Source organism: Paroedura picta, chromosome 2 (genome assembly GCF_049243985.1).
Source record: "Paroedura picta isolate Pp20150507F chromosome 2, Ppicta_v3.0, whole genome shotgun sequence".
Lineage (NCBI taxonomy): Eukaryota > Metazoa > Chordata > Lepidosauria > Squamata > Gekkonidae > Paroedura > Paroedura picta.
The window spans coordinates 183197788-183221413 of NC_135370.1; the positions used below are offsets into that span (position 1 = coordinate 183197788).

Sequence of the window (23626 nt, forward strand, 5' to 3'; positions counted from 1 at the left end):
GGACTGGGTAGCATCAGTTTGTGCCAGCAGAAATAAACTGCAGTCTGGCCTAGAGTTAAATTGCTTCCCGAAAGAGAGTATGGTCCAGCAGGCACACTCAGGAAGGCTGAAGCTGAGAGACAAATCCATCTGTTCCACGTCTGTTTAAACTCCCAGTATGGATGCCAGCATGCAGATGGGGACTGGAGTTCTCCAGGAATTACAGTGCATCTCCAGACTTGAGAGGTCAGTTTCCCCCAGAGAAAATGGGTGCTTTTGAGCATTGTACCCCACTGTTGCAGGCTCAACCCAGAAACCTACAGGATTTTCCCAATCTGAACCTGGCAACCCTATGCCCCTGTCTTGAGCTGGGGCTGGCAGGTGTCTGCTAACCTTACCAGCATCTGAATTTGAAATGTTTCTTAACCTCAATGCAAAGTGTACCATTGTCCACTTTTCAGATTTCTCCCACCTCTCTGGAGGGATGAGGCTTAACTGGTTATTTTAAGTTTACATCTGAATACAGGTAAAAAGGTACAAATTATATCCCGATGTGAGGGCCAAACACATTTCAGCTAAAAGCCTTCCTTAGTGATAAAAGCCAAACTGAGCACTCATACATTACTGTTGTTGTTGTTATGTGCGAAGTCGTGTCCGACCCATCGCGACCCCATGGACAATGATCCTCCAGGCCTTCCTGTCCTCTACCATTCCCTGGAGTCCTTTTAAGTTTGCACCTACTGCTTCAGTGACTCCATCGAGCCACCTCATTCTCTGGCGTCCCCTTCTTCTTTTGCCCTCGATCGCTCCCAGCATTAGGCTCTTCTCCAGGGAGTCCTTCCTTCTCATGAGGTGGCCAAAGTATTTGAGTTTCATCTTCAGGATCTGGCCTTCTAAAGAGCAGTCAGGGTTGATCTCCTCTAGGACTGACCGGTTTGTTCGCCTTGCAGTCCAAGGGACTCGCAAGAGTCTTCTCCAGCACCAGAGTTCAAAAGCCTCAATTCTTTGACGCTCGGCCTTCCTTATGGTCCAACTTTCACAGCCATACATTGCAACTGGGAATACCATAGCCTTGACTAAACGCACTTTTGTTGGCAGGGTGATGTCTCTGCTTTTTAGGATGCTGTCTAGATTTGCCATAGCTTTCCTCCCCAGGAGCAAGCGTCTTTGCTGCAGTCCCCATCTGCAGTGATCTTGGAGCCCAGGAAAATAAAATCTGTCACTAAAGCGCCCAAAATAAGGATCTGTCCAACTACTGCTGGAAGACCAGTGAAGGGGAGCTCCCCATCTCCTTGAGCATCCCATCCCACTCCTGAACTAGACTCCTAGAATCCTAGAGTGGGAAGGGGCCATCCAGGCCATCCAGTCCCACCCCCTGCTCAGTGCAGGATCACCCTCAAGCATCCAGGAGAAGGATCTGTCCAGCCTCTGCTTGAAGATTCCCAGTGAAGGGGAGCTCCCCACCTCCTTAGGCAGCCCCTTCCACTGCTGAACTACTCTGTGATTTTCCCCCCTGATATCCAGCTAATATAATCCTCCACATGATTTAAACCCATTACAGAGGGTTCTCTCCTCTGCTGCCCACAGGAACCTTTCCCTGCCCTCCTCTAAATAACCATCTTTCAAATGCTTACACAGCAATCCCATCCCCTCTCCTCCTCCTCCTCTTCTCCAGGCTGAACATCCCCCAGTCCCTCAGCCTTTCCTCACAGGGCTTGATCTTCTGTTAATCAAACTATTTACATCCCAGCTTTTACTTATGGCTCAAGATTTATTTTTATTCATTTTAATGTTATTATATTTATAACCTGCCTTCCCTTGCGCCTCAGGACACTTCACCAAGATGATCTTCTTGATGAACAAATTATTTATTTATGTTATTTTTCAGTCTACCTTTCTGGGACTCGAGGCAGATGACGTGGCGTGAGTCAATACGACTGATGGATGGGACAGTCGGTAAACCGTGAAACAGGATGTGGGAGGTGGAACCCACCAGAAGTCTAAAAAAGGGACTGACAACTAAGTGTGAGTGTTAACACGACACATGGGGATGATGCAAAATTGTTAGACTTTGTCAACAGCAAGGGTCAGCGACTGTCAGGAAAAAGCGAACTGTTTGTTTACGGCAGGGGTAGTCAAACTGCGGCCCTCCAGATGTCCATGGACTACAATTCCCAGGAGCCCCCTGCCAGCATTCGCTGGCAGGGGGCTCCTGGGAATTGTAGTCCATGGACATCTGGAGGGCCGCAGTTAGACTACCCCTGGTTTACGGTATAGTGGGGACAGGCAGACTGGGGTCATGTGATGGTTACTTGGTATTTGAACTGTTTGCTTGCTCCGTAGCCTACATGCTTGTTTTCAGGTAGTGCCTGTAACAGGAAGAAAGGAGAATTCTGCTTCCTCTCTTTGGTAGTAAGTGTTGTACCCTATATCCATCTTGGAGAGCCAGCTTGGTGCTGTGGCTATAAGTGTGGACTTCTAATCTGGCAAGATGGGTTTGATTCCCTGCTCCTCCTCCACATGCCCACATGCTTCCTCCACATGATTTTAGGCTTGTCACAGCACTGATAGAGCTGTTCTGAACAAACCGGAATATCAGGGCTCTCTCAGCCTCCCCTCCCTCACAGGTGTCTGCTGTGGGGAGAGGAAACGGAAGGCGAATGTAAGCCGCTTTGAGACTCCTTCGGGTAGAGAAAAGTGGCATATAAGACAGGCACAGTTTGGCTTACGGTGAAAGTTCCAGCTCAACAGAAGGGCCATCTTTCTTCCCTCCTCTGCTTTCATCACCCTTCTGCACCTCAAGCCTCCATCCTTTTTTGGCTAATTCCATGGCTAGCTGGCAGAAAGCGAAGAGGAACTAAAGAGCCTGTTGATATGGGTGAAGGAGGAGAGTGCAAAAGTTGGCTTGAAACTCAACATCAAAAAAACAAAGATCATGGCATCCGGCCCTCTCCATTCCTGGCAAATAGATGGGGAAGAAATGGAGGTAGTGACAGATTTTATTTTCCTGGGCTCCAAGATCACTGCAGATGGGGACTGCAGCAAAGAACTTAAAAGACGCTTGCTCCTGGGGAGGAAAGCTATGGCAAATCTAGACAGCATCCTAAAAAGCAGAGACATCACCCTGCCAACAAAAGTGCGTTTAGTCAAGGCTATGGTCTTCCCAGTTGCAATATATGGCTGCGAAAGTTGGACCATAAGGAAGGCCAAGCGTCAAAGAATTGAGGCTTTTGAACTCTGGTGCTGGAGAAGACTCTTGCGAGTCCCTTGGACTGCAAGGTGAACAAACTGGTCAGTCCTAGAGGAGATCAGCCCTGACTGCTCCTTAGAAGGCCAGATCCTGAAGATGAAACTCAAATACTTTGGCCCCCTCATGAGAAGGAAGGGCTCCCTGGAGAAGAGCCTAATGCTGGGAGCGATCGAGGGCAAAAGAAGAAGGGGACGCCAGAGAATGAGGTGGCTAGATGGAGTCAGTGAAGCAGTCGGTGCGAACTTAAATGGACTCCGGGGAATGGGAGAGGACAGGAAGGCCTGGAGGATCATTGTCCATGGGGTCGCGATGGGTCGGACACGACTTCGCACCTAACAACAACAAATGTCTAGCTGGGAGTTACATAAGCAAGACTGGCCCTGGTTCATATTGGATGGGGGACTATCGTGGAATACCAGCGTGACTACACAGAGGCAGGCCACGGTAAACTCCCTCCGAATATCTTTTGCCTTGGCTGGGACGGCTCAGAACTAGCCTCATCTTGCCGGATCTTGGAAGCTGAACACGCTCCGCCCTGGTTAGTACCTGGACAGGAGACCAGCAAAGTAGCTGGGCTATATGCAGAGGTGGGCAGTGGTGGACCACCTACATACGCCTGTTGCCCAGGAAGCCCCACTTGGGCCACTTCTTGAAGGCTCCTTCCCCAACACCAGGGCTGGCTCCGATGATAAATTTTCTGCATGACTACATATTGATCCGATCTCAGCAGGTCATTGGAGCTAACTAAGGTTGGCCTTGTTAGTACTTGGGTGGGAGACATTTTACCCGCGATAAGCCGCTTTCTATGGGAATGACAGGCTATAAATCACATAATTAAAAAAAAAGAGAGAAGTACTTTTTAGTACTTTTTAGTACCTGGACAGCAAACCACCTCTGTTCCTCCCTTGCCGCGCCCTGGATGGCCCGGGCTAGCCTGATCTAATCAGATCTCAGAAGCCAACCAGGGTCAGCCAGCAGGGTGTTGTGGTTAAGAGTGGCAGACTCTAATCTGGAAACCTGGGATTGGTTCCTCCTCCTCCTCCTCCACATGCTGCCAGAGGGGTGACCGTGGGCCAGTCTCAGTTCTCTCAGAACACTCTCGGCCCCATCTCCCTCCCAGGGTGTCTGTTGTGGGGAGAGGAAGGGAAAGTGTTTGTAAGCCGCTTTGAGACTCCAAGTAGAGAAAAGCGGGACCTAAGAACCAACTCTTCTTCTTCAGTAATATCTGAGCTCTCTCAGCCTCCCCTCCCTCACAGGGTGTCTGTTGTGGTGAGAGGAAGGGAAAGTGATTGTAAGCCGCTTTGAGACTCCTTCGGGTAGAGGAAAGCGGGACCTAAGAACCAACTCTTCTTCTTCAGTAATCTCAGGGCTTTCTCAGCCTCCCCTCCCTCACAGGGTGTCTGTTGTGGGGAGAGGAAAGGGAAGGCGACTGTAAGCCACCTTTAGACTCCTTCAGGTAGAGAAAAATGGGGTAGAAGAACAACTCTTCTTCTTCTACTACTTGGATATGAGACAGCCAAGAAGGTCCAGGGATGCTAGGCAGAGGCAGGCAATGGCAAGCCACCTCTGACGGCCTGTTGCCTGGAAAACGCTACGGGGTGGCTGTGAATTGGCTGCAACTTGACAGCAGCTTCCCCCTCCGCTGCTGTCACTCAGCAAGAATCCATAAAATGGCTCAGCAGGAGTTCCAGCACCTCCCACCAGAAACAGAGTCCGCTGTACAGCACCACTTCAAATGTCAGCAGCTCTTTATTTCAGTTCATTTTATTGAAGCAACCCTCCCCAGATTCTCTATGCTCACTACATTTGTTCCCTATTCTTTGCTTTCTTTTTTAATGTTACCTGAAAATGCAGTCTCTCTCATCCAGTTTCCTTTGTGTAATATTGTTTCACAAGAACATCAAACCAGGGGTCCATCTAGTCCAGCATCCTGTCTCACTTAGTGGCCAACCAGTTCCTCTGGAGGGCCAGCAACAGGGCAGAGAGGCCGAGGACATCAGGAGAGCCCTGCTGGGTCAGACCAGGGATCCATCCAGTCCAGCCTCCTCTCTCACACAGGGGCCAGCCAGTTCCTCTGGAGGGCCAGCAACAGGGCAGAGAGGCCGAGGCCTTCCTAAGGACATCAGGAGAGCCCTGCTGGGTCAGACCAGGGGTCCATCCAGTCCAGCCTCCTGTCTCACACAGGGGCCAGCCAGTTCCTCTGGAGGGCCAGCAACAGGGCAGAGGCCGAGGCCTTCCTAAGGGCATCAGGAGAGCCCTGCTGGGTCAGACCAGGGGTCCATCCAGTCCAGCCTCCTGTCTCACACAGGGGCCAGCCAGTTCCTCTGGAGGGCCAGCAACAGGGCAGAGAGGCCAAGGCATCAGAAGACCCCTGCAGGGTCAGACCAGGGATCCATCCAGTCCAGCCTCCTCTCTCACACAGGGGCCAGCCAGTTCCTCTGGAGGGCCAGCAACAGGGCAGAGAGGCCGAGGCCTTCCTAAGGACATCAGGAGAGCCCTGCTGGGTCAGACCAGGGGTCCATCCAGTCCAGCCTCCTGTCTCACACAGGGGCCAGCCAGTTCCTCTGGAGGGCCAGCAAAAGGACAGAGAGGCCGAGGCCTTCCTAAGGGCATCAGGAGAGCCCTGCTGGGTCAGACCAGGGGTCCCTCCAGTCCAGCCTCCTGTCTCACACAGGGGCCAACCAGTTCCTCTGGAGGGCCAGCAACAGGGCAGAGAGGCCGAGGCCTTCCTAAGGACATCAGGAGAGCACTGCTGGGTCAGACCAGGGGTCCCTCCAGTCCAGCCTCCTGTCTCACACAGGGGCCAGCCAGTTCCTCTGGAGGGCCAGCAACAGGGCAGAGAGGCTGCGACCGTCCACTGATATTGCCTTTTGACTGTGGGATTCAGAGGATTAGTGCCTCTGAACATGGAGGTTCCCTTCAACCACAACTGCTAGTAGCCATTAAAATATCCCCCCCCTCCCCAGGTATCCATGAAATCCCCTTTTAATGTTTACAAACTGAAGATTAATTTTCTGCATTTGATCGTTCACCAGGGGAGCTTGCTTCGTCTTATACCAGCGGTGTTCTCCGTAGGGCCAGTGTGGTTATGCATCCCCACCACAAGAAACAGCTTAGAAATCCACAAGACCAGCGCCTGTCAAACATAGGAAGTGGTTACCCGATCCAATATGCCTCGCACCCAAATAGCAATTATGTAGATAACGTCAAACTACCACTGAAGGTGAGAATTAAATCTTGTATCTCAGTACGCCTCTCTCAGAAGGCCAACGGCTGTCCCCCACCCACACCCACACCCCAGTAGCTAGTGGCTCATTTTCTAGGTGCCTCCTCTTTGAAGCAGGCTCCAGGTCAAGCTCCCAGTCAGCTGGGCGACCTTTGGCTAGTCCAAGTCCTCTTAGGATGGTTCTCGCAGAGCAGCTTTCTTAGAGCTCACTCAGCCCCACCTAGTTCACTGGGGGACTGTTGTGGGGAGAGGAGAGAAAAGCGATTGGGAGCCCCCTTGAGACACCTTCCGGCAGTGAAATGCAGCAAAGCGGCAGAGTTGAAATATGCAAAGGCAGGACAAAGCAGCAGCAGCTGCAAGCTTGCTTATTTATTTATCAATCGATTTATTTATCTGTTTGTTTTTGTTTATTATATTTCTATACTGCCCTCCCTGAAGGCTCAGGGTGGTTTACATCAAACAGGAACAATAAAAATAACTCAGTTTATAACAATACAATAATAACAGTAGCAACATAATGGAACAATAGAATACTGGGGAGAACAATAAGTCAGCGCATACTGATGGCTCAGTGGGGTGGGCGAGTTTACAGCGGTGATTGTAGGAGGGAGGCTGGGGGTGGGATGGGAAGTGGTTTGGGTCAACCTCAACCAAATGCCTGTTGGAGGAGCTCCCTTTTGCAGCTTTCTTCCTGGCACCCCATTTCTGCATTTCTACTTGTGGTCACAAGGCACAGGTGAACATTCACTGAGAAAATCTTTCCAGGACAGGTGTGCCACACATGTGAACACAGGCTGTTTATTGTGGAGAAACCTAGTCACCGAATTGGGTTTCTCCACCAAGAATTCGGTTTTATACCCTGATTTTCACTACCCAAAGGCTGCTTCCAATCTCCTTTCCTTCATCTCCCGACAGCAGACACTCTGTGAGGGAGGGGAGGCTGAGAGAGCCATGATATTAAAAAGAAGAAGAGTTGGTTCTTATATACCACTTTTCCCTACCCGAAGGAATCTCAAAGCAGCTTACAGTCACCTTCCCTTTCCTCTCCTGACAACAGACACCCTGTGAGGGAGGGGAGGCTCAGAGAGCCCTGATATTACTGAAGAAGGAGAGTTGGTTCTTGTATGCCACTTTTCTCTCCCCGAAGGAGTCTCAAAGCGAATTCCAATTGCCTTCCCTTTCCTCTCCCCACAACAGACACCCTGAGAGGGAGGGAGGCTGAGAGAGCCCTGAGATTACTGAAGAAGAAGAAGAGTTGGTTCTTGTATGCCACTTTTCTCTCCCCGAAGGAGTCTCAAAGCGGCTTCCAGTCGCCTTCCCTTTCCTCTCCCCACAACAGACACCCTGAGAGGGAGGGAGGCTGAGAGAGCCCTGAGATTACTGAAGAAGAAGAAGAGCGGGTTCTTATAGGCCGCTTTTCTCTACCCGAAGGAGTCTCAAAGCGGCTTCCATTCGCCTTCCCTTTCCTCTCCCCACAACAGACACCCTGTGAGGGAGGGGAGGCAAAGAGAGCCCTGAGATGACTGTCTTGGAACCCCAGCTGTTCCCTAGAACACAGACCTCACCCGTTTGTTAAAAAAACTGATTCCACAAACAGCTGCTCCTCTTTCTAAACCCCGCTCTCAAATCTCCAGAATATTTCTGAACACCCGGCTAGCAACTCCTGTTCCGAGTGATCTCCAGGCCCCACCTGGTTGTTGGCACACAGTGTCAAGGATTCGGGGAGGCCTGCCTCTGCTCCCATGGGCTGCTTTACATCATGTGCCATTAACCTGCAGAATGCACGGTCACAGGATGGGCAGCCAAAGGGCAAAACCCAGGGCGAGGCCTACAAGCCATGACACGTGCCTCCCCAAGCAGGCCAGGGTTGGATTCTGCCCTTGAAGAAGGGACCCCGGCTCAGTGGTGGAGCCTCTACTTGGCACGCAGAAGGTCCCCGGTTCAATCCCTGAGGGCATCTCCACTTAACAGGACCAGGCCACAGGGGATGGGAAAGACCTCCTTCTGAGACCCTGGATCAGGGGTAGTCAAACTGCGGCCCTCCAGATGTCCATGGACTACAATTCCCAGGAGCCCCTGCCAGCATTCGCTGGCAGGGGCTCCTGGGAATTGTAGTCCATGGACATCTGGAGGGCCACAGTTTGACTACCCCTGCCCTGGACAGCAGCTGTCAGCCTGAGTAGACGATACTGACCACGATGCACCCAGGGCCTGATTCAGCATAAGGTAGCATCACCTGTACATAAAAGGGATGCAGGAAATCTCAGCAATCCGTCCCCAAAAGGACCAGGGAGCAGACGATGGGAAAGACCTTATCCCGAGACCCCAGGGCATGTCTGCCAGTCTGAGTAGGCAATAATGACCAGGATGGACCCAGGGCCGGATTCAGTAGAAGGTCCCCGGTTCAATCCCTGAGGGCATCTCCATTGAAAAGGACCAGGCCACAGGGGATGGGAAAGGCCTCTGGATAGCCGCTGTCAGCCTGAGTAGAGGATACTGACCACGATGGACCCAGGGCCTGATTCAGCATAAGGTAGCATCATCACCTGTACATAAAAGGGATGCAGGAAATCTCAGCAGTCCGTCCCCAGCAGCATCCCAAAAGGACCAGGGAGCAGACAATGGGAAAGACCTTATCCCGAGACCCCAGGGCATGGCTGCCAGTCTGAGTAGGCAATAATGACCAGGATGGACCCCGGGCCGGATTCAGTAGAAGGTCCCCGGTTCAATCCCTGCCTTCTCCCCTTGAAAGGGCTCAGGGGGTAGGGGGTGGGAAAGAGAGCCTGGATCCCCCCTCCCACTCGCAGGTCGGCGCCAGGCGGCCGCTTCAGTCGTCCGTGGGGGGCTCTCCGTGGGCCCTGCTGCCGTGGCTGCCCCGGGGCGGCCTTGCCTGCGCGCGCGGGTTGCGGGGCGCCTGGCGGGCACACGTGTGCGTCGGGAGGGCAGGCGGGCGGGCACCTCCTCGCTCTCCTCCTCCGCTGACGCCGCCGCCGCCGCCGCCGCGGGCACTCCCTGCGCCCGCCTGCTGGAGCCGCCGAGCCGCTCTCCTCGGCCGCCGGCCTCGCCTCCTGCGCTCGCTCCCGCACCGCCGCCGCCGCCGCCGCATCCCGAGGCCCGCCCGCCCGCCGCTCCTTCCTCCTCCGCCGCCGCCGCCGCCGCCGGGCGAGGCGACCATGGCCAAGAGCCGCCAGGAGCGGAACAGCTGGGGTAGGCGAGCCGGGCGCAGTCCGGAGGAGGGGGAGCGGGAGGAGGAGGGGATCGGGGCCGGGCGGCTGAGCGGCACGCAGGCAGGGAGGTGGGCCGCCTTGGCCTGGCGCGGAGCATCCGCAGGGGACGCGGGCCCTGCCGACCAGGCGCGCTGGGTGGGGTGGGGTGGGGTGGGGTGGGGCGCGCCGCCGCTCCTCTGTCTGGGCTGCAGGCCGGAGGGTGGCTGGGCACAATGGGGCCGCGGTGGCCGCGCAGACCAGCCCCCTTGGCAAGATGGGAGGTGAAGGTGGGGGGGGGGGCGGGCTAACCCCCCCCAGGTGAGACCCCTGGAGTGACAGCTCATCCCCCGACTGCAGCCATCAGCGCCCCCGGAGGAAAGGGAGGGGGACTCTATGGCACTGAAGCCCACGGAGGTCCCTGCCCTCCCCGGGCTCCACCCCTCAATTCTCCAGGAGTTTCCAAACTGGGCGGCCAGGGGGGACCTGGCTAGCCTAGGGTGGGGGCTGGGGTGGACAGGGACCTCCGTGGGGCACAAGGACCCCCTCCCAAGCAGCCCTTTCTTCCAGGGGCAGCAGTCTCTGTAGTCTGGAGAGGAGCTGTCATTCCAGGGGGGGCTGTTTGGGTGTCTTTTGATCTGGACCCGAAGCCATTTAATGTGCATCAGCTACCCGTTAATCCTTTGGGGTGTCGGTGGTAAGAAGGTGGGGAATGTAAATCTTCCTCGCTCCACCCCTCACCCTCATGGTTTCTAATGGGGGGGATTTGGCTGGAGTGCAGGACAGGGGGCTACAATCCAGATTAGGCCGCAGGTTTTCCCAGCTGCACAGAGATCTTCGGGTGTGGCAGGGAGCAAAGATCAGTCTGGGCTGATGAAAGTCTGGGCTGGCCACAGGTGTGGTCCAGCAGGTGCTCCCAGAGAGTCTGAAGCACAGAGTAACTGACCTGCTCCAGGTCTACTTTGACCACCCAGGAGGAATGCCAGCCTCCCCATTCCCCTCCCCCTCCGATGCCCAAGAGGGACCTGCCCACCTCCCTCATTAGGGTCCACGCCTGGGCTTCCCTGTTTGTGTCGCTGCCTGCCGGTATGGTGGGGATTCGAATCCGGCGTTGGGAACAGATCTGGAGGTTTTTGTCAGTCCTGGATTAAAGGGACGGGTGGTTCCGAATCAGCCAACCTGTCCGGTTGAGTTTTGGGGAACTGAAATTAAAAAGGCGGTTGCGGGGGGTCATTGAAAGAAGGCCCCCAAAGAAAGGAGACCCTCCAGGCAGCCCTGCCTTGTTGGGCCCTGGGAATGCCATGCTGAGAAAGCAACTCACCATGACTGTGCAGTGTTGCACTGGGAGGAGGGGCACCGGACCCCCTTGGAAGAGCCTCCCCCCACCCCCAGGTTTCGCAGACAGTGTTTCCTCAGCCCCTGGAGAGGTCCCCTGCCTGGGGAAGTGGAGATTTCTTGTCTTGCCCCATCCCCAATAACTTTTATTAAAGCTTTAAAAGCCTAGGGGGAAAAAATAAAACCTGCACAGAACTCAACTGATAAGAGTAGAAAGTTGGCAATAAAGAAAAGAATTAGTAGGCAGAATTCATTAAAAGGCTCCCGATTTTATCCATAATGAATATAGATCAAATTCAGTTACACGGCAACAATATAAGAGAAATTAAGTCTCTTTTTTTCTGTAGATTCGTATTTCCTCCCCTTAATCTTCAAAACCATCCGTTCATCCCACCCACACACGCACCCCCGTAGCGCAGGTAAAGTCTGTAAGAGGTTTCCAATTAGCAACGAATATAGATATTGTCCTTTCGCTAATTAAAGAATTAGTTAAATGGAGAAAGGGGAGCAGGGTTTTCACAGCTTTGGAGAGCGGGCAGCTCTAGATGGGCTTGGCCAATCCGACCCGTCATGAACATTTGCTCTTTGACCTGTGGTTTTGATTTGTTTCCGCTCGTTGTAGAGCATACAGTGAGTGTTTTTTTTTTTTTAAGTCTGAGTATTGCCTTGGGCAACATCAAAGAAAGAAGGGAAAGATGCAGGCTGTTCCATCAATTGGGGTAGCCCACCAGCAGCTGGCCTCTTTCTATAGGGTCCCGCAGAAAGGTGGGCTGGTTAGGCTCACAGCTGCAATGTGATATTAAGAGAACTGTAGCAAAATACCCTGTCCGGTCTGAATGTGGTTCGTGAGACATTCCGGGATGTGGATCTCTTGCCCCAGGGTCCCCACCCAGTTGCTCCTGTGGACTCTGCTCCGGTTTGGCCTCACTTGGAGTCCTGTGTTCAGTTTGGGGCACTCCAGTTGAAGAGGGATGTAGACAAACTGGAGCGTGTCCAGAGGAGGGCAACAAAGATGGTGAGGGGTTTGGAGACCAAGACGTATGAAGAAAGGTTGGGGGAGCTTGGTCTGTTTAGCCTGGAGAGGAGACGACTGAGAGGGGATCTGATAACCATCTTCAAGTATTTAAAAGGCTGCCAAGTAGAGGATGGAGCAGAGTTGTTCTCTCTTGCCCCAGAGGGACAGACCAGAACGAATGGGATTAATGCAAAAGAAATTCCATCTAAACATCCGGAAGAAGTTCCTGACAGTCAGAGCGGTTCCTCGGTGGAACAGGCTTCCTCGGGAGGTGGTGGGTTTTCCATCTTTGGAGATTTTTAAACAGAGGCTGGAGAGCCATCTGATGGAGAGGCTGATTCTGTGAAGGTTCAAAGGGGTGGCAGGTGACAGTGGGTGAGCGAGAGGGTGGTGAGTGTCCTGCATAGAGCAGGGGGTTGGACTAGATGACCCAGGAGGACCCTTCCAACTCTATGATTCTAGGATTCTATGACTCCAGACCGACGTCTCCTTGCTGGTCATTTAGAAACTGGAAGTGCAGGACCGATGACTCCTCTTCTGGCTTTGGTCAGCCCAGTTTCCATTTCCCCAGTAAGACCAACGGTGCTCTGAACTCTTGAAGCTGCCTTGTGCTGAATCAGACCCTTGATCTGTCATGCTCAGTGTCGCCTACTCTGACTGGCAGCCGCTCTCCAGGGTCTCAGGCAGAAAAGGGTCTTTCCCATCACCTCCTGTGTGGGTCTCTGAAAGCGAAGATGCCGGGGACTGAACCTAAGACCTCCTGCATGCCATTTATGGGCACACGATGAAGCTGCCTTAGACCCTTGATTGATCCAGATCAGTATTGTCTACTCTGATTGGCAGCTGCTCTCCAGGGTCTCAGGGACCTTCTGCATCCCAAGCAGATGTTCCCCCAAAGCTGGCGGGTAATAAATATGAAGAATGAATGAATGAATGAATGAATGAATGAATGAATGAATGAATGAATGAATGAATGAATGAATGAATGAATGAATGAATGGTTTCCGAACTCTGATGAGTTTTGGCGAAGCTGAGCTATTTAGGCTGCCGCCGTCAGGACTAACAAGCTCTTCGTCTGCCACGAGGTTTCGTGGACTGGAGCCTGCTTCGTGCAATGTCCTTATTGATCTGCTCCTTGCAGAAACCGAGAAAAGCTTCCAAGAAATGCCAGGATTGGATGGGCTGCAGTTGGAAACCCGTTGACATAAATGTAGCCCAAAGAATAGCCTTGCAAATGGGGAATTAAAACCTGCGTTTCAAGTAGACACTTAAAAAAAAAAAAACATTGTGTTGCTCTACTTAAAATTGATATCTCAGCAGTGGACTGAGACCTTGGTATTCAAAACCTTGTGGTCCCGATCCACTTTGTTGACACTCTGCTGATGTTCTGAAATGTGGGGCTTATATGGCCCCCCGATGTGTCCCGTCTGGGAAAGCTCATGTACTTTGGCTCTTCCCTAAGACAAGGGACAGGCCAAAGATTCCACCACCCCGTGTGACATCACTTCCTCTTTCCGGTGGGTCTTGCCTTCCTCCTCCTCTCTCAGGTCACTTCCTCAGAGCTGTCCCTTGTAATGGCAAATGTAACGGTGCAGTAGGGGTCCCCAAAGTTTTTCAACCTGTCGGCATCTCTGGAATTCTGACACAGGATGGTAGAGGCAACCACAACATGGTTGCCAGTAGAGGCGGAGTCACACACTCAGAGGAAGCCCAAATGCAGGGGAGGGCTAATTTAAAATAACCTGGGAAAGAAAGAGGGATAGAATCATAGAATCATAGAGTTGGAAGGGGCCATACAGGCCATAGAATCATAGAATCATAGAATCATAGAATCATAGAGTTGGAAGGGGCCATACAGGCCATCTAGTCCAACCCCCTGCTCAACGCAGGATCAGCCCTAAGCATCCTAAAGCATCCAAGAAAAGTGTGTATCCAACCTTTGCTTGAAGACTGCCAGTGAGGGGGAGCTCACCACCTCCTTAGGCAGCCTATTCCACTGCTGAACTACTCTGACTGTGATAATTTTTTCCCTAGCCTATATCGTTGTACTTGTAATTTAAACCCATTACTGTGCATCCTTTCCTCTGCAGCCAGATCTATCTATCTATCTATCTATCTATCTATCTATCTATCTATCTATCTATCTATCTATCTATCTATCTATCTATCTATCTATCTATCTATCTATCTATCTATCTATCTATCTATCTATCTATCTATCTATCTATCTATCTATCTATCTATCTATCTATCTATCTATCTATCTATCTATCTATCTATCTATCTATCTATCTATCTATCTATCTATCTATCTATCTATCTATCTATCTATCTATCTATCTATCTATCTATCCCGCCCACCTCTAAGGCTCAGGGCAGTTTACATAAAACATAGAAAACAGTACATGGGACGTAGTTTTTACAACAGCAATAATGATATTACCATTAAAGCTCTAACAGAGGTAACGGACTATGACAATGCAAACAGGTCCAGAGCAGAACGCATGAGTGGATTTTTGGGAGGGAAAGGGTGAGAGAAAGAGAACCGGCCACACCTGTGACGGAAGCTCGCCTACCCCCTTTCCCCGGCCCTGGATTCTCGTTCCTTTTGCAGGGTGCCGCAAGAGCATCTTTGAAAGAAGCGGCTGGTTTCTCTCAAGCAGCTGGCAGGACTGACTGGGCCCTTCCCGGCCTGCCCCCTCCTCCCACCGCTTCCCTTCCCCAAATCTTGCAGCTGTGGTGGGGGTGGAGTGGGAAAGAGAATCTGCTTACAGGGCACATTTCTTTCTCCAACACGTGGAATAAATAGAACAAAGTCTGCTCCGGCTCACGATGCAGGTGCAGCAAGACGGTTTTGGAGGCAGAATAGCCAAAGAACGTCAAGGTCTCAAGAAAGGCCTGCCAGCATTGGCCAGCCTGATTTCCCAGGGGAACGGCTGGCCGGCCATGTGGGCCGTTTCTCCCAGCAGCCTCCGGGGCTCAAGGTGTACTACTCCCTAATATGGAAGCTTTGTTTTTAACTGCCATTGCAGGCTTTTAGCTAGCACCCCTCTTGATCCATACGTTAATTAGGCGGCGGTTGAGAAGTTAAGGTTGCTATCTCTGAGTTGGAAAAACCCTGGAAATTTGGGGTGGAGAATTTGGGGAGGGCGGGGTTTGGTGGTGGGAAGGACTCCATCAGGGTCAAATACCCCCCCCCTTCAAAGCAGCCGTTTGCTCTGTGGGAACTGCTTAAGGATGCTTAGGCCTGATCCTGCGTTGAGCAGGGGGTGGGACTAGATGGCCTGCATGGCCCCTTCCAAGTCTAGGATTCTGTGATTCTATGATCTTTGTCATCGGGAGATCAGTTCCCAGGGGATATCCAGGCTCCCACTGGAGGTTGGGAACCTTCCTGTGGCCCAGACTGCCGTCCAAATCAGACACCCATCTGCCATGAGAACTCTGAGCCAGCTCTGATGTCTGTACAGCCAAACATGGTGTTGGGGCTGGGAATTCACCGGCAAGGGTCCTCTTGGGTTGGAGAACATGGTGGGGCACTGCTGGAGACCCAGGGTGACTTATTGGCTACGCGTGTCAGACTAGAATCTGGGGACCACAGGTTCAAATCCCTACTCGTGCTAGGCAGACTCACTTAGCTTAACAGAGGCACCGTTAAGACCCAGCAAAATTTTATTCAAGATATAAGCTTTTGTGTGCATGCACATTTCTTTAGGTTAAGGCACATGAAAGCTTATACCTGTATAAAACTTTGTTGGACTTAAAGGTCCCACTCAGACTTCGTTCACTTGCTTCAAAGTTTCCAGGCAGTGCATCTGTGACTGTGGGCACGAAAGCATTTGATTCCCCATTACTGCTCCACATGCAGCCAGCTGGGTGACCTTGGCCTCGTCACAGACCTGATAGTGCTGTTCTCACCAGGTGAGAACAGCAACACCTTGGCCTTGGCCCTGTTAGATGGGTACTAAGGCAGTAAGTGCAGGAGGAGGCAGGCGGATGGAATCGGACAGTGGGGCAGGCCCCGGATCCTGTTTTAGGCTGTTTGCTGGGCTGGTATTTTCATGTACGCGAGACAAGTAGATCCTGAGGGAGGAAAGAAAAAGCAGATTAGCTGCTCCTAGTCATTTATTAATGAACATCTTTATGGCCCTGCAGTTGCAGTGGAGAGCCCTGAGATGTTGCCGAAGCAAAAGGCAGGAGAGTTTGGCTCGAACACCAGCAAATTAATGGGGAGGAGAGGGTATGTGTGTGTGTGTGTGTGTGATGGAGCCAGTCCTTTATTATTTTTTTCTAGGCAACTGAGAATCAGCTATGGCCAGAAATAGCTTTCTTGGAAGTTTGTTTCTGTCCGTGCCAGAAAAAAAAAACAAACACGCATTTCTCACCGTGCAAAAGCAGCTTTAAAAATACTTTCAGATTCACACTGATGGTTGAAAATGAGTCAGTATTCAAAATTCATAAAACGTATGGGAATGATCGAGCCTGTTGTGCATAGGTGTCTTGTGTAAACAGCCAAGAAGAGATTGTTTTTTTTATACCCTGCTTTTCCGAAGGAGTCCCAAGGGGGCTTTGGAACGCTTTCCCCTTCCTCTCCCCAGAAAGACACCCTGGGAGATGCGTGGGGCTGAGAGAGCTCTGAGAGAATGGCTCTGTGAGGCAGCTCTAACAGGACTGCAACGGGCCCAGGGTAACCCAGCTGGCTGCATGTGGAGCAGGAGTGGGAAATAAAGCTCGGTTCTACAGATTAGAGTCTGCAGCTCTCTAACCACTCTACGACGCTGTCTCCGAGAGACTAGATGCTTTAGGACCAGTGGAAATGAGAGTGTAGTGATGGGATGCCATCTTCAAGTATTTAAAAGGGTGCCATATAGACTAGAGGATGGAGCAGAGTTGCTCTCTCTTGCCCCAGAGGGATGGACCAGATCTAATGGTCTGAAATTAATTTAAAAGAAATTCCGTCTAAACATCCGGAAGAAGTTCCTGACAGTCAGAGCGGTTCCTCAGTGGAACAGGCTTCCTCGGGAGGTGGTGGGTTCTCCATTTTTGCAGATTTTTAAACAGAGGCTGGAGAGCCATCTGACGGAGAGGCTGATTCTGTGAAGGTTCAAGGGGGTGCTAGGTGACAGTGGATGAGCGATATGGCTGTGAGTGACTTGCATAGAGCAAGGGGTTGGACTAGATGACCCATGAGGTCCCTTCCAACTCTATGATTCTACCAAAGGCCTTTGCTGAGAGCTGCTGCCAGTCTGAGCAGACAATATTGACCTTGATGGACCTAGGGAATGATTCAGTATAAGGCAGCTTTGTGTGTCTCCAACCCATAAATGCAGTCACATCTAGTTTGGCCCTCAACACGCCAGGCAAAGGCCAGAATTTTGAGGTTTCCAACAGACTTGCAGCTCTCCAGCCAGAGAAACCGAAGCAGAACCAGAGAGCAGGACCAGCCTAACCCAAGAGCTGATGTCCAAGAAAGCTTGCAATGAAATACTGGCAGCCAATCAGGCTGCAACTTCTTGGCCAAACACAAGAGGGGCTGAGGGCCTAGAACAGAGAGGAACCGGCAAGACCTGGGGCTCAGGTTTGGACCACCCCACTGCTGTAGCAGGAGCAGCAGGTTCAGAACCGTCAGCCCAGGCCATGAGCCAAATGGCTGAACACGATCCTTGTGATTTTCCATGATTGCTTTGGGGAGGCTAAAAGGACAAAGGGCTCCATGGGGAGATGCTCAGTTGTGGCTGTTCTGCTCTCAGTCTGCTGCAGGGAAGGCATAAAGAGGAACATCATTTTAAGTGTTTTCTGCCTGGAGCACATGATGCTCCGGACTCCAGCTGCCTGAGGAGTCTTGTGTTTTACAACGGGCAAGGTTGTTTTGGATGGCTGCTATTTAAAAGTTTGAACAGGGCATTAAATAGATTCATGGAAGATAAATCTATCGAGGGCTAGTAGCCACAGTGGCTGCCACGGTCAGAGGCTGGGATCCTCTGGATCCCAGAGTCCGGAGGTAACAGAAGGGGAAGGCCTCAACCAATTCAGTGTACTATTGGCCCTCCAGAGGAACTGACTGGACCCCTGGTCTGACCCAGCAGGGCTCTCCTGATGTCCTTAGGAAGGCCTCGGCCTCTCTGCCCTGTTGCTGGCCCTCCAGAGGAACTGGCTGGCCCCTGTGTGAGACAGGAGGCTGGACTGGAGGGACCCCTGGTCTGACCCAGCAGGGCTCTCCTGATGTCCTTAGGAAGGCCTCGGCCTCTCTGCCCTGTTGCTGGCCCTCCAGAGGAACTGGCTGGCCCCTGTGTGAGACAGGAGGCTGGACTGGAGGGACCACTGGTCTGACCCAGCAGGGCTCTCCTGATGTCCTTAGGAAGGCCTCGGCCTCTCTGCCCTGTTGCCGGCCCTCCAGAGGAAATGGCTGGCCCCTGGGCGAGACAGGAGGCTGGACTGGAGGGACCCCTGGTCTGACCCAGCAGGGCTCTCCTGATGTCCTTAGGAAGGCCTCGGCCTCTCTGCCCTGTGGCTGGCCCTCCAGAGGAACTGGCTGGCCCCTGTGTGAGACAGGAGGCTGGACTGGTGGGACCCCTGGTCTGACCCAGCAGGGCTCTCCTGATGTCCTTAGGAAGGCCTCGACCTCTCTGCCCTGTTGCTGGCCCTCCAGAGGAACTGGCTGGCCCCTGTGTGAGACAGGAGGCTGGACTGGAGGGACCCCTGGTCTGACCCAGCAGGGCTCTCCTGATGTCCTTAGGAAGGCCTCGGCCTCTCTGCCCTGTTGCTGGCCCTCCAGAGGAACTGGCTGGCCCCTGTGTGAGACAGGAGGCTGGACTGGAGGGACCCCTGGTCTGACCCAGCAGGGCTCTCCTGATGTCCTTAGCAAGGCCTCGGCCTCTCTGCCCTGTTGCTGGCCCTCCAGAGGAACTGGCTGGCCCCTGTGTGAGACAGGAGGCTGGACTGGATGGACCCCTGGTCTGACCCAGCAGGGCTCTCCTGATGTCCTTAGGAAGGCCTCGGCCTCTCTGCCCTGTGGCTGGCCCTCCAGAGGAACTGGCTGGCCCCTGTGTGAGACAGGAGGCTGGACTGGATGGACGCCTGGTCTGACCCAGCAGGGCTCTCCTGATGTCCTTAGGAAGGCCTCGGCCTCTCTGCCCTGTGGCTGGCCCTCCAGAGGAACTGGCTGGCCCCTGTGTGAGACAGGAGGCTGGACTGGAGGGACCCCTGGTCTGACCCAGCAGGGCTCTCCTGATGTCCTTAGGAAGGCCTCGGCCTCTCTGCCCCATTGCTGGCCCTCCAGAGGAACTGGCTGGCCCCTGTGTGAGACAGGAGGCTGGACTGGAGGGACCCCTGGTCTGACCCAGCAGGGCTCTCCTGATGTCCTTAGGAAGGCCTCGGCCTCTCTGCCCTGTTGCTGGCCCTCCAGAGGAACTGGCTGGCCCCTGTGTGAGACAGGAGGCTGGACTGGAGGGACCCCTGGTCTGACCCAGCAGGGCTCTCCTGATGTCCTTAGCAAGGCCTCGGCCTCTCTGCCCTGTTGCTGGCCCTCCAGAGGAACTGGCTGGCCCCTGTGTGAGACAGGAGGCTGGACTGGATGGACCCCTGGTCTGACCCAGCAGGGCTCTCCTGATGTCCTTAGGAAGGCCTCGGCCTCTCTGCCCTGTGGCTGGCCCTCCAGAGGAACTGGCTGGCCCCTGTGTGAGACAGGAGGCTGGACTGGATGGACCCCTGGTCTGACCCAGCAGGGCTCTCCTGATGTCCTTAGGAAGGCCTCGGCCTCTCTGCCCTGTGGCTGGCCCTCCAGAGGAACTGGCTGGCCCCTGTGTGAGACAGGAGGCTGGACTGGAGGGACCCCTGGTCTGACCCAGCAGGGCTCTCCTGATGTCCTTAGGAAGGCCTCGGCCTCTCTGCCCCATTGCTGGCCCTCCAGAGGAACTGGCTGGCCCCTGTGTGAGACAGGAGGCTGGACTGGAGGGACCCCTGGTCTGACCCAGCAGGGCTCTCCTGATGTCCTTAGGAAGGCCTCGGCCTCTCTGCCCTGTGGCTGGCCCTCCAGAGGACCTGGCTGGCCCCTGTGTGAGACACGAGGCTGGACTGGATGGGCCCCTGGTCTGACCCAGCAGGGCTCTCCTGATGTCCTTAGGAAGGCCTCGGCCTCTCTGCCCTGTGGCTGGCCCTCCAGAGGAACTGGCTGGCCCCTGTGTTAGACAGGAGGCTGGACTGGATGGACCCCTGGTCTGACCCAGCAGGGCTCTCCTGATGTCCTTAGGAAGGCCTCGGCCTCTCTGCCCTGTGGCTGGCCCTCCAGAGGAACTGGCTGGCCCCTGTGTGAGACAGGAGGCTGGACTGGAGGGACCCCTGGTCTGACCCAGCAGGGCTCTCCTGATGTCCTTAGGAAGGCCGCGGTCTCTCTGCCCTGTTGCTGGCCCTCCAGAGGAACTGGCTGGCCCCTGTGTGAGACAGGAGGCTGGACTGGAGGGACCCCTGGTCTGACCCAGCAGGGCTCTCCTGGTGTCCTTAGGAAGGCCTCGGCCTCCCTGCCCTGTTGCTGACCCTCCAGAGGAACTGGCTGGACCCTGTGTGAGACAAGAGGCTGGACTGGAGGGACCCCTGGTCTGACCCAGCAGGGCTCTCCTGGTGTCCTTAGGAAGGCCTCGGCCTCTCTGCCCTGTTGCTGGCCCTGCAGAGGAACTGGCTGGCCCCTGTGTGAGACAAGAGGCTGGACTGGAGGGACCCCTGGTCTGACCCCGCAGGGCTCTCCTGGTGTCCTTAGGAAGGCCTCGGCCTCTCTGCCCTGTTGCTGGCCCTCCAGAGGAACTGGCTGGCCCCTGCGTGAGGCAGGAGGCTGGACTGGATGGACCCCTGGTCAGACCCAGCAGGGCTCTCCTGATGTCCTTAGGAAGGCCTCGGCCTCTCTGCCCTGTGGCTGGCCCTCCAGAGGAACTGGCTGGCCCCTGTGTGAGACAGGAGGCTGGACTGGAGGGACCCCTGGTCTGACCCAGCAGGGCTCTCCTGATGTCCTTAGGAAGGCCTCGGCCTCTCTGCCCCATTGCTGGCCCTCCAGAGGAACTGGCTGGCCCCTGTGTGAGACAGGAGGCTGGACTGGAGGGACCCCTGGTCTGACCCAGCAGGGCTCTCCTGATGTCCTTAGGAAGGCCTCGGCCTCTCTGCCCTGTGGCTGGCCCTCCAGAGGACCTGGCTGGCCCCTGTGTGAGACACGAGGCTGGACTGGATGGGCCCCTGGTCTGACCCAGCAGGGCTCTCCTGATGTCCTTAGGAAGGCCTCGGCCTCTCTGCCCTGTGGCTGGCCCTCCAGAGGAACTGGCTGGCCCCTGTGTGAGACAGGAGGCTGGACTGGATGGACCCCTGGTCTGACCCAGCAGGGCTCTCCTGGTGTCCTTAGGAAGGCCTCGGCCTCTCTGCCCTGTTGCTGGCCCTCCAGAGGAACTGGCTGGCCCCTGTGTGAGGCAGGAGGCTGGACTGGATGGACCCCTGGTCAGACCCAGCAGGGCTCTCCTGATGTCCTTAGGAAGGCCTCGGCCTCTCTGCCCTGTTGCTGGCCCTCCAGAGGAACTGGCTGGCCCCTGTGTGAGACAGGAGGCTGGACTGGATGGACCCCTGGTCTGACCCAGCAGGGCTCTCCTGATGTCCTTAGAAAGGCCTCGGCCTCTCTGCCCTGTTGCTGGCCCTCCAGAGGAACTGGCTGGCCCCTGTGTGAGGCAGGAGGCTGGACTGGATGGACCCCTGGTCAGACCCAGCAGGGCTCTCCTGATGTCCTTAGGAAGGCCTCGGCCTCTCTGCCCTGTTGCTGGCCCTCCAGAGGAACTGGCTGGCCCCTGTGTGAGACAGGAGGCTGGACTGGATGGACCCCTGGTCTGCTCCAGCAGGGCTCTTCTTATGAAGGTCTTGGCCTCTTGGCCCTGTTGTCAGCCTTCCAGAGGAAATGTGAGGCCACTTTGTGAGATGTTTGACTTAAAACCACAGCTGGGTGGGGCTCAGTCATCATGACGTGGTCCTGTTGAGAAGGCTCAGATTTCTTTGATGTGGGGGCACCTGGGGCTAAGTGCCCTCCTCGCCAATCTCAAGGGGTAGATGTGGCTGGTGAACTCAAGGGATTTCACATGTTTGTTTTTCCTTGACGATGGGGGATGTGAGGCTTGTATCTGTGGCAGCCTTATTATCCAACAGTGGAGGTGAACGGACAGTTCCAGAAAGCTAGAAGTTGAAATGCAAGTCTTTGTCCTGAGGCGCTTGCTTCTTTCTTCATCTTTTGATCCCTTAGCTGGCGATTGTTGGAGCAGGTTGTCCTCTCAGCCCGTCCATTGCTGGATTATTTGCCTTGTTTATAACGTTTCCACTCTTGGCAATTGGTGTCAGTAGGTTTGGCAAGGAGCTTGCTAAGTTACAGCAGAGGGGAAGGGGATGGAGGTGAGGCTGGGCATGAATCATAGAATCATAGAATCATAGAATCATAGAATCATAGAATCATAGAATCATAGAATCACAGAATCACAGAATCCTAGAGTGGGAAGGGTCCATGCAGGCCATCTAGTCCAAGCCCCTGCTCAACGCAGGATCAGCCATAAGCATCCTAAAGCATCCAAGAAAAGTGTGTATCCAACCTTTGCTTGAAGACCGCCAGTGAGGGGGAGCTCACCACCTCCCTAGGCAGCCTATTCCACTGCTGAACTACTCTGACTGTGAAAAACTTTTTCCTGATATCTAGCCTATATCGTTGTACTTGAAGTTTAAACCCATTACTGCGTGTCCTCTCCTCTGCAGCCAACGGGAACAGCATCCTGCCCTCCTCCAAGTGACAACCTTTCAAATACTTAAAGAGGGCTATCATGTCCCCTCTCAACCTCCTTTTCTCCAGGCTGAACATTCCCAAGTCCCTCAACCTCTCTTCATAGGGCTTGGTCCCTTGGCCCCAGAGCATCTTCGTCGCTCTCCTCTGTACCCTTTCAATTTTATCTACGTCCTTCTTGAACGAAGTAACTTAACGGCTGCATTGGCCTTCCCTGACCCAAGACAGGTTTGTGGACCTGCCATCCGTCGGCCAGGAGGTTGCTCTCCCCGTCACTTCTCTGTCCGCAGCACCTGAGCCCTTGACCGTTGTCCTCTGTCTCCAAAACAGGCGGCTTTTCCGAGAAAAACTATGAGTGGAGCTCGGAGGAGGAGGAGGCGGAGAAGAAGGCCCGGCCCGTGCAAGTCCTCATCGTGAAAGACGACCACTCCTTCGAGCTCGACGAAGCCGCCCTCAACCGCATTCTGCTTTCCGAAACGGTCCGAGACCGGGAGGTGGTCGCTGTCTCCGTGGCGGGGGCTTTTCGGAAAGGGAAGTCATTTCTGATGGACTTCATGCTGAGATACATGTACAACATGGTACGCCACCTCCCAGGGGAACCATCACCTCCGTTGGCCTGTGCGGTTCCACTCCCCGTCCGTGTTGCCATTGGAGCCGTTGGGTGTGTTTGGACAGCCCTTGCTCATCTATTAACTTTATTTATAATTGGATTTACAAGACATCCCCCGTCGCCTCCTGTCTGGTCCTTTTTAGCTGGAGATGCTGGGAATTGAACCTGGGGCCTTCTGCATGCCAAGCAGATGCTCTAGCACTGAGCCATGGCCTCATCTTTTGC

At 54.0% G+C, this 23626-nt stretch overlaps 1 protein-coding gene across 3 annotated transcripts in view; it reads left to right on the top strand.

Moving 5' to 3' along the window:
* Positions 1 to 1890: 1890 nt before the first annotated feature.
* ATL1 (atlastin GTPase 1) overlaps positions 1891 to 23626 on the top strand; it is a 47947-nt gene continuing 26211 nt past the window's right edge. Inside the window, exons 1-2 of one of the 3 annotated variants that reach the window (XM_077324128.1) lie at positions 1891 to 2004; positions 23122 to 23369. In XM_077324128.1, the coding sequence (XP_077180243.1) occupies positions 1953 to 2004; positions 23122 to 23369 (300 nt within the window). In that variant the 5' untranslated portion in view covers positions 1891 to 1952. Of the gene's footprint in view, positions 2005 to 9323; positions 9663 to 23121; positions 23370 to 23626 lie in introns of those variants that run through there. The other 2 variants (XM_077324127.1, XM_077324129.1) reach the window with 2 other exon arrangements.